Source organism: Salvelinus sp. IW2-2015, linkage group LG37 (genome assembly GCF_002910315.2).
Source record: "Salvelinus sp. IW2-2015 linkage group LG37, ASM291031v2, whole genome shotgun sequence".
Classification (NCBI taxonomy): domain Eukaryota; kingdom Metazoa; phylum Chordata; class Actinopteri; order Salmoniformes; family Salmonidae; genus Salvelinus; species Salvelinus sp. IW2-2015.
Genome location: NC_036876.1, coordinates 1,113,194 through 1,128,920, shown reverse-complemented (window position 1 = coordinate 1,128,920; position 15,727 = coordinate 1,113,194). Strand labels below are relative to the sequence as shown.

General features: G+C 39.7%; 2 protein-coding genes across 2 annotated transcripts in view; one reads left to right on the top strand and one right to left on the bottom strand.

Annotated features, from left to right (window-relative positions):
• The window catches only part of LOC111960128 (uncharacterized), a 33,859-nt gene extending 26,363 nt beyond the window's left edge, over positions 1-7,496 (top strand). Inside the window, exons 4-10 of the mRNA XM_070437780.1 lie at positions 2,323-2,593; positions 4,666-4,811; positions 5,303-5,582; positions 6,072-6,238; positions 6,628-6,719; positions 7,012-7,132; positions 7,471-7,496. Of these exons, the coding sequence (XP_070293881.1) occupies positions 2,323-2,593; positions 4,666-4,811; positions 5,303-5,582; positions 6,072-6,238; positions 6,628-6,719; positions 7,012-7,132; positions 7,471-7,496 (1,103 nt within the window). The remainder of the gene's footprint in view (positions 1-2,322; positions 2,594-4,665; positions 4,812-5,302; positions 5,583-6,071; positions 6,239-6,627; positions 6,720-7,011; positions 7,133-7,470) is intronic.
• Positions 7,497-14,364: 6,868 nt separating this feature from the next.
• The window catches only part of LOC111960036 (fucolectin-like), a 6,614-nt gene continuing 5,251 nt past the window's right edge, over positions 14,365-15,727 (bottom strand). The window contains exons 4-7 of the mRNA XM_070437845.1: positions 15,443-15,594; positions 14,948-15,039; positions 14,740-14,857; positions 14,365-14,405 (exon numbers count right to left, since the gene is read on the bottom strand). Coding sequence (XP_070293946.1) covers positions 14,380-14,405; positions 14,740-14,857; positions 14,948-15,039; positions 15,443-15,594 — 388 coding nt within the window. The 3' untranslated portion in view covers positions 14,365-14,379. The remainder of the gene's footprint in view (positions 14,406-14,739; positions 14,858-14,947; positions 15,040-15,442; positions 15,595-15,727) is intronic.

Genomic DNA, 15,727 nt, shown 5'->3' with positions numbered 1-15,727 from the left:
GTTTGCATGTTTGCCAGACAGAGAGAGAGAAAAGAGAGTAAGAAGAATCCATCACGCACACTGAGACAGAGGAGAGGAGCGAGGGATTCAGCAAAGGACAGGATAGCCCTGTCAATACAGGTGTGTTAATTTTATGTTCGGATATACTGTTTTATTATTCAAAACCTTGGCTAATACTACAATAAAGAATGATGATTATATACAAGTAAAGAAAATGGGATATTATCACATTAATGAAAGGTTATTGTTGTTGTGACATGGAAATGCTGAAATGGAAAAGAACAGTATATCCACATCCTATACATGGCAGGTGTTGATGTCCAGAAATAGATCATATTAACTGATAATTAAAAGGGGGAAATGTTTAATGTTATTAATTTATATTGACTGATGAATATGTTGCTACATCCCAGATCCATGGAGTGGAGTAGGAGAGCTGTCCCTGTCTCTGGTGAGAACTAAATAACTACAAGGTTTAGGGTCAATTCTATTTCAGTTCCTGTCAAATCAGAATGTAAACCACATTCCAATTAACCTGTTAAACTCTGAGAGATTCTTATGACATTGTCAGCAGTAAGATTTTAGTTCCATTTCCAAAAAGACAAGGCCTGTAGGTTTCAAATGATGTGTCACTTTCTATTTTCTTGTACAGAGTCCAAAACAACCACTCAGAGTTTAACAATTAATTTGAATTTCAGTGAACTTCCTGAATTTACAGAAATTGAATTGACCCCAACCATTCCATCTAAAAGTCAGAGATCTCTAATGATCAGCATTACCCTATAACACGTTACACAACTTGTCATATACTGCATTCACATGAATATGATTAATTATGACTAATCATTCATATGCTTATTGTGGCTTTACAGGGATTTTCCTACTCTTTCTGAGGGTCACCGTGCAAATAGGTAAATGCATTTTTAATAAAGCAGACAGACAGACAGACACAAAAACAATCACACAAAAAAGACAGACAAAACAAACAATCTAAATCAATAAATCAATGATTGAAGTATCAGTATTGGCCACAGTGACAGAAGCAATACATTAAAAAAATAAAAATAAAAACATGAATGACTAAGTACATAAATCAACTAATCAATGCATGAAATACAAGTATTGGCCGCTGTGACAAAAGCTAGGCCTAGTAATAACTTTAATTCGTTAAAGTCACTTAACCCTAAACCTCAACTAAGTATTGTAATAAATATTGTGGAAATTGAGCAAGTTGAGATGACTACGCTGCTTGGAGTAACACTAGATTGTAAACTGTCATGGTCAAAACATATTGATGCAGTAGTAGCTAAGATGGGAAGAAGTCTGTCTATAATAAAGCGATGTTCTGCCTTCTTAACAACACTATCAACAAGGCAGGTCCTACAGGCCCTAGTTTTGTTGCACCTTGACTACTGTTCAGTCGTGTGTTCAGGTGCCACAAAAGGACTTAGGAAAATTGCAATTGGCTCAGAACAGGGCAGCACGGCTGGCCCTTGGATGTTCACAAAGAGCTAATATTAATAATATGCATGTCAATCTCTCCTGGCTGAAAGTGGAGGAGAGATTGACTTCATCACTACTTTTATTTATGAGAGGTATTGACATGTTGAATGCACCGAGCTGTCTGTCTAAACTACTGGCACACAGCATGGACAACCATGCATACCGCAAGTCCAGAACAGACTATGGGAGGCACACAGTACTACATAGAGCCATGACTATATGGAACTCTATTCCACATCAAGTAACTGACACAAGCAGTAAAATTAGGTTTAAAAAACAGATTAAAAAAACACCTTATGGAACCGCAGGGACTGTGAAGCCACATTAACATTGGCACAGACACATGCATACACACACACACACATGAACGATAACATACGCACTATAGATACACATGGATTTAGTACTGTAGATATGTGGTAGTGGTGGAGTAGGGGCCTGAGGGCACACAGTGTGTTGTGAAATATGTGAATGTATTGTAATGTTTTAAAATTGTATAAACTGCCTTAATTTTCCTGGACCCCAGGAAGAGTAGCTGCTGCCTTGGCAGCAGCTAATGGGGATTCATAATAAATACAAATACAAAGTGTCCAATTAAAGGTAACTATTTAAATTTAATACAAGTTGGTGCAGGTGTGTGTTTACAGGGGGATGGGGATGTGTATATCTGAGGTGTATTCACTACGAACCAAAATGAACAAAATGGAGATTGACTAAACTGAACTAACCTGCAAAACGTTTTCAGTTGCAAAACGTATTGCTACGGTGTGCACTAATGCATAAACCTGTGTATTATATCTGTCTCTGTCACTCAAACAGACAACGTGGCATTGAGAGGAGTGGCTGCTCAGTCATCACAGTTTTCCGATCGCGATGCTCACTATGCAATCGATGGGTACAGAAACACAAACTATGGATCCTGCACCCACACTACACAGCAGACCAACCCCTGGTGGAGAGTGGACCTGCTGGATGTGTACAAAGTGACAGCTGTCACCATCACCAACAGAGATGAAGTTCCTGAGAGGCTTGATGGTGCTGAGATCCGTATCGGTAACTCACTGGAGAACAACGGCATCAACAACCCCAGGTGAGTAGTGAAATCGAAAAACAACATTGTACTCAAATCAAATAGTTTTTGTCACATGCGACAAATACAACATGTGTAGACCTGACAGAGAAATGCTTACTTACAAGCCCTTAACAAACAGTGCAGTTCCAGAAATAGTTATGAAAATGTTTAACTAAATAAAAAAAGTCAAAAATAAAAAGTAACACAGTAGAAATACATAAAAATAACGATGTTATATATACAGGGTTACTCAAGGTTACTCAAGGGGCACAGGTTAGTCGAGGTAATTTATTCATGTAGGTAAGGGTAAAGTGACTATGCATAGATGATAAGATGATAAACAGCGAGTAACAGCAGGGGGTCAATGTAAATAGTCGGGGTGTCCATTTGATTAATTGTTCAGCGGTCTATTAGCTTGGGGTAGAAGCTTTTGAGGAGCCTTTTGAACCTAGACTTGGCGCTCCAGTACTGCTTGCCGTACGGTAGCAGAGAGAACAGTCTATGACTTGGGTAACTGAAGTCTGACAATTTTTTGGGGCCTTCCTTCCCCTGACACCACCTGGTATATAGGTCTTGGATGGCAGGAAGCTTGGCTCCAGTGATATATTGGGCTGTATAACTTTTTTACGATTTGGAGGCCCAATCTAAATAGTTTCAGTCTCCTGAGGGGAAAAGGTGTTGTCGTAGCCCTTCACAACTGTCTTGGCGTGTTTCGACCATGATAGTTTGTTGGTGATGTGGACACCAAGGAACTTGAAACTCTTGACCCGCTCCAATTCAGCCCCGTCGAATTAAATGGAGGCCTGTTTGGCCCTCCTTTTCCTGTAGTCCACGATCATCTCCTTTGTCTTGCTTACATTGAGGGAGAGGTTGTTGGCCTGGCACCACACTGACAGGTCTTTGACCTCCTCCCTAAAGGCTGTCTCATCGTTGTCGGTGATCAGGCCTACCACTGTTGTGTCATCAGCAAACTTAATGATGGTGTTGGAGTTGTGCTTGGCCACGCAGTCTTGGGTGAACAGGGAGTACAGGAGGGGACTAAGTGTGCATCCCTGAGGGGAACTGGTGTTGAGGATCAGCATGGCAGATGTGTTGTTGCCTACCCTTACTACCTGAGTGCGGCCTGTCAGGAAGTCCAGGATCTAGTTGTAGAGGGAGGTGTTTAGTCCCAGGGTCCTTAGCTTAGTGATGAGCTTTGTTGACACAATGGTGTTGAACACTGACCTGTTGTCAATGAATAGCATTCTCACATAGGTATTCCTTTTGTCCAGGTGGGAAAGGGCAGTATGATTTTCGATTGAGATTGCATAATCTGTGGATCTGTTGGGGCGGTATGCGAATTGCAGTGGGTCTAGGGTTTCCAGGGTGATGGTGTTGATGTGAGCCATGACCAGTCTTTCAAATCACTTCATGGCTACCAACGTGAGTGCTACGGAGCGGTAGTCATTTAGGCAGGTTACCTTCGCATTCTTGGTCACAGGGACTATGGTGGTCTGCTTGAAACGTGGGTATTACAGACTCGGTCAGGGAGAGGTTGAAAATGTCAGTGAAGACACTTGCCAGTTTGTGAGCGCATGCTCTGAGTACACACCCTGGTAATCCATCTGGTCCAGCGTCCTTGTGAATGTTGACCTTTTTAAAGTTCTTGCTTACATTGGCTATGGAGAGTGTGATCACACAGTCGTCCAGAACAGCTGGTGCTCTCATGCATGCTTCAGTGTTGCTTGACTCGAAGCGAGCATGAAAGGCATTTAGCTCATCTGGTAGGCTCGCGTCAATGGGCAGCTCGCAGCTGGGTTACACTTTGTATTCCGTAATAGTTTGCAAGCACCGCCACATTCGACGAACGTCAGAGCCGGTAGTTCTGATTGATTGTAAAGTTTATGGGATTCAGTAAAAATAACAGTTATTCATTAAATGTGTTGCTATTTTCAGTAATACTTTTGTGAAGAAGCATTTGAACTACAGCACTGTACAATAATCATATACTGTATCTTTCTCTCTCCCCACCCTCTCTCTCTCTCCCTCTCCTCTCTCTCTCTCCCCCACCCTCTCTCTCTCTCCCTCTCCTCTCTCTCTCTCTCTTTCAGATGTGTTGTCATATCCCACATCCCAGCAAGAGAGACCTACACCTTCCAGTGTAATAAGATGGAGGGTCGCTATGTTGTTGTGGTCGTCCCTGACAGGAAGGAATATCTCACTCTGTGTGAGTTGGAAGTATATGGCACTCCTGCAGGTAATCATCTGTCACTGTCTTCACTCTTCACATCCATCACCAAGTCAAGTTTACATTACTTTTATATAGCAGAACATCAATGTTCTGGAAGTATAAGTAATGTGCTTGCTGACAGGAACACTCTAGATTTCTGTCATATTCTTATTAATGTGACTTGCTTCTGCAGTCACACTTTTAATGTTGTATTTATGTCTTATATAGAGATTGTAATAATAACTGAACTCTTAACCTCCTATTTCAGACCCATAAACCCCTCTTTCCTCCACCCCTCCAACCACTACTATCCCCCCTCTCTTCTCCAACATCCAACCCTGTCCCCTCCACTCCCCCTCCTACCACTAATATCACCTCTCTTCTCCAACATCCACCCCTCTCCCCCTCCTACCACTATTATCTCCCCTCTTTTAAACATGTCAAATGTATACACTGTAAGATGATAAAGAATAACTTGTAATTTCTATATTAAAACATTATTCTCTATGTCCCGGTAGTAAATGTAGCATTGAAAGGAGTGGCCAGTCAATCATCACTGAATGGTTATGGCAATGCTCATAATGCCATTGATGGGAACAGAGAATCAGACTATTACAAAAGATCCTGCACCCACACTGCACAGGAGACCAACCCCTGGTGGAGAGTGGACCTGCTGGATGTGTACAGAGTGACAGCTGTCAGCATCACAAACAGAGGAGATGATGTTCCTAATAGACTTGATGGTGCTGAGATCCGCATCGGTAACTCACTGGAGAACAACGGCATCAACAACCCCAGGTGAGTAGTGAAATAGAATAAATAACATTATACTGTAATCTGATTGATTGTAACATTTGTGATTTAAAAAAAACTGTTATTCATGAAATATGTTAATATGTTCAGTCTTCCGGTAGTGAAGAGGCATTTTCACTATTGCAACACACTGTATAATAATCATGTCCCTCTCTCTCTCCCTCCACCCCCTTTCTCTTTCTCTCTCTACCGAACCCCCCACGTTCCCCCTACCCCCTCTCTCCCCCCACTCCGCCTCACGCTCTCGACGCACTCCCCCCTCTCCATCAACACCCCAACCCCTGTCCCCCCACCTCTCTCTCCCTCCACCCCCCTCGCTCTCTCCCACAACCCCCCACTCTCTTTCTCCCCCCACTCCCTCTTTCATCTCACCCCTCTCTCCCACCACCCTTATCTCTCTCTCTACCCCCACCACATCTCACTTTATCCCCCCACCTCCTTCTCTTCCTCCCACCATCTCTCTCTCTCTTTCAGATGTGTTATCATATCCCACATCCCAGCAGGAAAGACCTACACCTTCCAGTGTAATGCGATGGAGGGTCGCTATGTTGTTGTGGTCATCCCTGGACAGAACAAAGTTCTCACTCTGTGTGAGGTGGAAGTATTCGCCACTGTCAAAACTCCAGAGTCTTCCACAGAAGGTACTTCTTTCCTGGTACATTTATTTATTCTGTCAGAGAAGGTATTCCGAATAATAACTTTAATGAACATACTTATTTTCGTATCGGACTTCGGTTTAGTGGAGATTAAACTTTTTTCCCCACAATTCATGTTTTGTTATATTGAATGTTATTTTGTGACTATGTGGGAGACATTTTCACAATGCTAATTAGTACAAATCAGTGTAATTTACGCATTGCTCAGCTTACTAAACTTTAGTAAAACAATCACCTTTTTGTACAGCGCATTGTTAAAGAAATATATTAAATAAAATCATACTGTCAAGTCCTAATGAGTTGTGGTATTCCCGGTATATTACACAGATTTGAACTATTGTGCACCATAAAAAATATCAGCAAATGTATTTCAGCCCCCAAGTCAAAGAGAACGGTGGTGAGGATGAAGATCCAATCAGATGCTGATCTGACAAACCAGGCAGTCGGTGACCAGCTACTACAGCAGGTGAGATAGAGGGAGAGGGAAAGGGGGAGGGAGAGAGAAAGACAGAGAGAGAAAGACAGAGAGAGAGAGAGAGAGACAGAGAGACAGAAAGAGAGACAGAGAGACACAGAGAGACAGACACAGAGACACACAGAGACAGACACACAGAGAGAGAGAGACAGACAGAGACAGAAAGAGAGAGAGAAAGAGAGAGAGACCGAAAGAGAGACAGAGATAGAGAGCCAGAAAGAGAGAGTGAGCGAGAGAGAAAATAATCTAACAATTTAACCTAAAAACTTGTGCTTTAATCTAGCTGCATGTAGAGCTCGTGAAGCAGGGGGTGTCTGACTTTCAACTGCGCTGGAGGACTCAGCCAGATGGACAGATTTTCCACCGTGAGGAAGAAGAGAAGGAGTGTGGACCCACACAGACAGGTAACAACAAGGAGCATATTACAGACTGTTTTCCTTATTGCAACAGACAGGCAATGAAGGCATTGTGCTTTTATCAGAGTTGGGGTCTATTCCATTTCAGGAAATAAACTTTATTTTATTTATTCTAATTTCAATATACCTTAATGAGTTTCAATTATGAAAATGTGGAAGTGGAATTTCAGTTTACTTCCTGATTTGACTGAATTGAAATGTAATCGACCCTAACTCTGGGTCTTATTATCTTATTGCCAAGTTGTTATTGTAAGAAGAGAACGTGTTAGCGAGTGATAACTAAATTAGTACATGAAAGAGTTTCCTGTATGTCATTTCTCTTCCAGGTGTCTGTGGAACTGAAGAGGGCTAGCCTGGTGAGAGACTCCAATGAGACACAATAGTCTTAAGATTGGACTGTATTGATGACAATCTACCAACCGTAAAACTTTAATTAAACCCAGTCTCAAATAGCTGCCTGTCCTTTTTAATAGCTAGGCAACAACACATTTCAGCAACTAAACGCCTGTTTCAAATAAACTCAGGGTCTAAATCAAATCAAATCTAATGTTATTTGTCACCTACACATGATTAGCAGATGTTAATGCGAGTGTAGCGAAATGTTTGTGTTTCTAGTTCCGACAGTGCAGTACTAACCAACGAGTAATCTAACAATCCCCAACAACTACCTAATACACACAAATCTAAAGGGGTGAATGAGAATATGTACAGTACATGTAAGTATATGGATGAGCGATGGCCGAGCGGCATAGACAAGATGCAATACATGGTATAAAATACAGTATGTACATGTGATGTTTTTTTATTTTTTATTTTACTAGGAAAGTCAGTTAAGAACAAATTCTTATTTTCAATGACGGCCTAGGAACAGTGGGTTAACTGCCTCGTTCAGGGGCAGAACGACAGATTTTGACCTTGTCAGCTCGGGGATTCGATCTTGCAACCTTTCGGTTACTTGTCCAACGCTCTAACCACTAGGCTACCTGCTGCATAATATGAGTAATGTAAGATATAGAAACATTATTAAAGTGACATTATTTAGAGTGCATTGTATAAAGTGACTAGTGATTAATGAATTGTTTACCAGGTTACCATGAATTGTTTACCAGGTTTAATGTTTGATTTGTCACATTAAATCATTCAGTAATGACTCTAAAATATTGTCAATCTTCTGTTTTTATTGCCAGTAAGAAACTGCTAGCCATTGGCTGCTAACAATTGAGAACTGCTAGGTATAAACTGGCAAGCCCAAAAACACTCAACAACTTCGGGAGTACAAACCCTAAGAAATGGGCAAGAACTGACGAACACATGTACTCGCTGTTTGTTTGTTACCTATGCATAGTCACTTTGGGCTTGCCAGTTTATACCTAGCAGCCCCACCTACATGTACAGATTACCTCAACTAGCCTGTACTCCCGCACACTGACTCGGTACCAGTGCCCCCTGTATATAACCTCGTTATTGTGTTACTTTTTATTCCTACTTTTTATTTTAGCCTACTTGGTAAATATTTTCTTCTTCTTGAACTGCACTGTTGGTTAAGGGCTTGTAAGTAAGCATGTCGCGGTAAAGTCTACACTTGTTGTATTCGGCACATGTGGGAAATAAAGTTTGATTTCATTATCCTGTTAAGGATTTTTTTTATGGGGGCATTCTAAGACAGACACGTAACACAGTGTGTAAATGATAAAACATTAGTGCAGATAAAAAGGTTAAATGCTGGAAGTGAATGCTGGAATTAAACAACTAACTATGCTAATTAGTAAAAGCTGTGTGCATTAAAGAAATAGAAGCCTGTATCTAATATGCAACTGTTCTGTTCAGTGATTTAAGCACATGAACCCTGGGGCTATTCATTTAAGTTTTACTGTATTTAAATTAGGGCTGGGCGGTATACCGTATTTTATTATATACCGGTATTGATGCAGGGACTGGTTTGTGTTTTTACTTTACCTTCTATACCAATATTTGAATGTTTGGTTTGTTAAATGTGATACGCCATGTGTAATGTCAATTTGTATAGTTTACTTCTCTACTTCTCTACTTGAGTCATCACTCTCCGGCACTTTCTCTCGGTGCCACTTTCCACACAGACCTAGCCACACCCCCTGTCACTCAAGGAGCACATTTGATGTTCCTCAACCACGAGACACATGCGTTCAGTCTGCATGGTCAATGTAGCACATGCAACAATGCTGCTTTCACTTTGCTTCTTAATATAAATCCACTAGCGTTCTATAATGACACTATTAGTTTGTGTTTCATACATCAGCAAACGGCTAGTTTGTCTTTTATTAGCAAGTTGCCCTAAATCTTGTGAGACGCTAATTGTTTGCCGCTAATGATAATAGCCAGCTAGCTAATAAATGTACTGAGTAAGAGGAAACATAGCTAGCTAATACAGCCTGATAATACCAGTGATGGTGTAGACCTAAATCAACATGTTGTTTGTGCAACAGTATCTTCTACATCAAAGAGGAATATGCAAAGCAAGAATATGTTAGCTACATGAAGTAGCTAAGAGAAAACATGCAATGTAGCCAAAGCTTATAGGGTCCCCTAGGAAACACTTATCAACACTTTAGTTGTTACCCTGTCACAATAACTCCTCCCTGGCATTTTAGTTCGTTGTCATCTCAAACAACACTGTATTCAAAGTGCCCACTATTATATTCTAACTATAGAATTAGAATAGTCATTATATTTCCATGATTCTAAAAGTTTTGCTCTAATTCGCAAGTCAAATCGCAATTGCAACATTTGTTTAAAAAAAAATCCTTGATTATTTGCCCATATTGTGCAGCTCTACATGGCAGTGTGGAAATTGTCTCAATTGAGCAGTGGTGTAAAGTACTTAAGTAGTACTTGAAAGTATTTTTACTTGAGTCATTTTATTTTGGTATCTACTTTACTTGACTATTTTTATTTTTGTCAAATTTTACTTTTACTTTACTACATTCCTGAAGAAAATACTGTACTTCATACATTTTCCCTGCCACCTACAATTTCTCGTTACATTTTGAATGCTTAGCAGGACAGGAAAATGGTCAAATTCACGCACTTATCAAGAGAACATCCCTGGTCATCTACTGCCTCTGATCTGGAGGACTCACTAAACACAAATTCTTTGTTTGTAAATTATGTCTGAGTGTTGGAGTGTGCCCCTGGCTATCTGTAAAAAAAAAAAAAAAAGTGCTATCTGGTTTGCTTAATATAAGGAATTTGAAATGATTTATACTTTTACTTTTGATGCTAAAGTACATTTGATCAATTACATTTACTTTTGACAAAGTATAATTAAAACCAAATCCCTTTAGACTTTTACTCAAGTAGTATTTTACTGGGTGTCTTTCTCTTTTACTTGAGTCATTTTCTATTAACCTATCTTTACTTTTACTCAAGTATGACAATTGGGTACTTTTTCCACCACTGCAATTGAGTGCAGGAAATGCAGAAATCATAAAAGTGCTGAAATGTGTTTTGGTTGAAGTTGAATTGAACAGTATAAAACAATCAGAATGGAGAAAGACTAATTGAAATCACTTAGAATGTATGTGTTGCCACCCTGGGATCACTCACTACTCATAAAGCAAATGTACAACTTTTATTATTCAAAAACCAAAAATACCGTCAAATACCGTCATACTGTCCTGTGATATAATATTTTGGCCATATCGCCCATCTAATTTAAATGTCTGTATAAACAACATTATTCCTTTCAACATGTATGAGTTAATATGCAGTTTGGTTCCTATTTGTTTCAAGTAATGAACATGGTTTTGTCAAGTATATTATTGCAAGCCTGCAATCTTTTGACTTATCAAAAGGCACCTAACATGCTGACCAGACCGGACACATAGAAACCCATGTTATTCAATTATTGCACCCACACTGCTGGCGCGTGCCAACGAGCGTCTGCGACACCAAGGTATAAAATAGATGTCGTTCCTATTTCTGACGCAGATCGCGCTGCAAGTCCTGCCTCTCCCATCTCCTCATTGGTTTATAGAAGCAGGTACCCACGTGCCATCTCCTCATTGGTTATACCCACGTGGGTGATAGACGAAAACTGTTTTGCCGGTAGTCGTGGTAATACAATGAAAGTTTAGATGCGATCACCATATAATTGAAACGATGAAAAAGCCTGGAAGGAGGAGAGATGACTAGAAACGATTCGGTTGGCCGTTTTATATGTGGATTAATTGTCGGAGTAGCAACAGCAAGCTAGCTAAATAGGACAAATTAACGTTAGCTAGCATTTGCAAGCTAACTAGCTAAAATACCATACATGTTTAATGCTTTTCGACCTGTCCCCAAATTAATGTCATTGGTTCAGAGTTTGTTTTGATATTTTAACCTGCGTGTCGTGATGGCGTTTGGTGTGGGGGGACAAAATACATTTATGCACGATAGCGCACGATGGCGCACGCGCGCAGCCGGTTTGGGCAAGGTGTAAGGGGTATACTACAAAGCATCACCAATGAGTTAGCCTGCCAACTTTGATAAAAAACGAAATAAAGATTGATTTTCAGGTACACTAAGAAAGCTAAACATCAATATGTGTTTTGGGTTGATGAGTCAATTAGACAAAACCAATTTCAAGCTTATCTTTCAAAAAATAAATAGTGATTTCTGAATATTTAGGCATGTCAGTGGCTAACTCTGCTTTGCAGTATATCCAGTCTGGTCTTTTCTAGATAGAAGCTTAGCTTTAGGTGTTTTAATTTAATTGAGCAGAAACCATACAAATGTGTGACAGAAATTCTCTACAAATTGATGTACTCACCTGTTAAAACATTGAGACAGAGTTGGGAAATAATGTAAGTTAATGTATTAACCGTTTATAGAATATGAATAAACGCAATAACCTTAGAAACATCAGTGTTTCGACTGCTCTTTGAATGCACCTCCTACTACAATGGATATTCACTCACTCATAAGGGCCAGGGTAGACCATAACTACTGTATTACAACTGATATTCACTCATTCATAAGGGCCAGGGAAGACTTACTGTATTACGATGGATATTCACTCATTGATAAGGGCCAGGGGAGACTTACTGTATTACGATGGATATTCACTCAATTGATAAGGGCCAGGGGAGACCTTTTTACTGTATTACGATGGATATTCACTCATTGATAAGGGCCAGGGAGACTTACTGTATTACGATGGATATTCACTCATTGATAAGGGCCAGGGAGACTACTGTATTACGATGGATATTCACTCATTAAAAGGGCCAGGGAGACTTACTGTATTACATGGATATTCACTCATTGATAAGGGCCAGGGGAGACTTACTGTATTACGATGGATATTCACTCATTGATAAGGGCCAGGGGAGACTTACTTGTATTACGATGGATATTCACTCATTCATAAGGGCCAGGGGAGACTTACTGTATTACGATGGATATTCACTCATTCATAAGGGCCAGGGGAGACTTACTGTATTACGATGGATATTCACTCATTCATTAAGGGCCAGGGAGACTTACTGTATTACGATGGATATTCACTCATTCATAAGGGCCAGGGGAGACTTACTGTATTACGATGGATATTCACTCATTCATAAGGGCCAGGTTAGGCCATAACTTTTGTAATAGTGCAGTGTTCTTTCTGTCACACCATTTCCTGGAAAACTAAAATGTACATCTGCCACTAAATAATGAGTAACTAAATAATCTCTTCCCTAGTGTTTTTATCCTGACTCAATCAGTTAGCCAGCTAACTTTGATAAAACACCAGAAATAACTATTGATTTTCTGCTTCATTAAGCACAATTTTACTCGTGAACTTATTTAGGCTAGCCATAACGAAGAGGTTATGCCTCCTCCCCAGCCATGTCAAGGGGACAAAATATGGTCCTCTAATCAATTTTCTTATAATAGGATCTTTTCTATGTTTTTCATGGACTCTTGGAAGATTTTGCCCTATTGGGGACTTAAATAGATTCAAATAAACAAACTCCTCTACTATGTTGACAACAATAGTAAGAAATGATTAGCTTGCTAAAATATTTTGAAAATAACTTTATTTATTTTTTGAAAGAGAAAGCTCAAAATGGGCATGGTGTAATTAACTCAACAACCTTAAACACATATATAATTTTAGATGTCTTAATGAACCAGAAAATTAATAGTTATATCTGGTGTTTTGTCAAAGTTAGCTGGCTAGTTGATTGAGTCGGGTTACCACGCTAGGGGTGAGATTATTTAGTTCAAGTTATTATTTGGGGGCAGATGTACATTTGAGTTTTCTTGGACATGGTGTGAGAAAGAACAATGCAGTATCACAGTAGTTAGAATCAATGCGTTAGCCACTAACTTGCCTAAATATTCTAAAATAACTGTATATTTTAGAAAGATAAGCTTGAAATGGTCTTGGTCTAAACCAAAAACATAATGTACCTGAAAATGCGTCTTTATTTTGGTTGTTTATCAAAGTTGTTTGGCTAACTCATTGGTGCTGCTTTTGTAAGTCAATAGAATGCAGCCTTGCAATAATATACTTGACAAAACCATGTTCATTATTTGAAACAAATATGAACCAAACTGCATATTAACTGATACATGTTGAAAGGAATAATATTGTTTCTACAGACATTTAAATACAGGACAACTTCAATTAACCGCCCCGGCATTTATTTGCTTAAATCACTGAACACAACAGCAGCATATTAGATACATGCTTCTATTTCAGCCAGGCATCTATTTCCTTAATGCATATAGGTTTTTACACATTTGCATAGTTAATTGTTTAATCCCAGCATTTTAATCAATTTCCTGCACTAATGTGTTATCATTTACACACTATGTCACATGTCTTTTGTCTCAGCATGCCTCTATTAAAAAAAACATTTCTTGACAGAAAAATTATTCACATCTTTTACTGTGTTTGTGTCAGTTCTTACTGGGGGTGCCAATTTCTGGGGGTCTGTACTCCCAAAGTTGTTGATGTTTTTGTGCTTGCCAGTTCATATCTAGCAGTTCTCAGCTGTTCGCAGCCAGTGGCTTGTACTTTCTTACTGACGATAAAAACGGAAGATTGCCATAATTATTAATAATAATTATTTGCTGAAATGAGTGCCGTTGCCTTGGCTATTAAAAGGGACAGGCGGCAATTTGAGATTTTGCATTTCCTTTAAGTTTTATGGTAGATAGATTATGTCGTCAAGGCAGTCCAATCCTAAATCAATTTTGTCTCTTTGGAGTCTCTCACCAGGCTAGCCCCCTTCAGTTCCACAGACACCTGGAAGAGAAATGACATTCAGAAACTCTTTCAGGTATTAATTGAGTTATGACTCCCTACACGTTCTCTTCTTACAATAACAACTTGGCAATAAGATAATAAGACTCAGAGTTAGGGTTGATTCCATTTCAATTCAGTCAATTCAGAAAGTAAACTGAAATTCCACTTCAATATTGTCATAATTGAAACACAATGAGGAAAATTGGAATTGGAATTAAAATATCAATTTATTTCCTGAAATGGAATTGACCCCAACTCTGATAAAAGTACAATGCATTCATTGCCTGTCTGTTGCAATAAGGACAACCGTCTGTAATATGCTCCTTGTTGTTACCTGTCTGTGTGGATCCACCCTCCTCTTCTTCCTCACGGTGGAAAATCTGTCCATCTGGTTGAGTCCTCCAGCGCAGCTGAACGTCAGACACACCCTGCTTCAGAAACTCTACATGCAGCTAGATGAAAGTACCAGCGGTTAGAAAAATGTTCATATACACAGACACATTCTATTTCTCTCTTTCCCTCTTCCTCCCCCTCTCTCTCACCTGCTGTAGGAGCTGGTCACTGACCACCTGGTCTGTCAGATCAGCATCTGATTGGATCTTTATCCTCACTACCGTTCTCTTTGACTTGGTGGCTGCAATACATTTGCTGATATTTTTCACGGTGCAAAATAGTTCAAATCTGTGCAAAATACCGTAAATACCACAAAACTCAAAAGGTGATTGTTTTACTAGAGTTTAGTAAGCTGAGCGATGCATAAACAGAGTTATTTTTATAACGCACATTGTTGAAGAAAAAAAAAAGTCACACTGCGAGATTATAATGAGTTTTACGGTATATTTTACACAGATTTCTACTAATTTGCATTGTCTCCCACCGAGTCACAAAAAAACCCATTCAATATAAAAAACATGCATTGGAAAACAATTATCATCTCCACTAAATGATGTCCGACAGGATAGAAATTCTGGTCGTTAAAGTTATTATTCGGCATACCTTCACTGACAGAATAAATACATGTACTGGTAAAGAAGTACCTGGAGGTTTGACAGTGGCAAATACTTCCACCTCACACAGAGTGAGAATCTTGTTCTGTCCAGGGATCACCACAACAACATAGCGACCCTCCATCTCATTACACTGGAAGGTGTTGGTCTCTCCTGCTGGGATGTGGGAGATGACAACACATCTGAAAGAGAGAGAGGGGGGGAGAGAGAAGGGGGGATGGGAGACAGAAAGAGAGAGGGGTGAGTAAATTGAGAGGGGGAGAGAGAGAATTTAATTGAGGGAGGGAGTGGGGGAACAGAGAGAGAGGGGGTGCG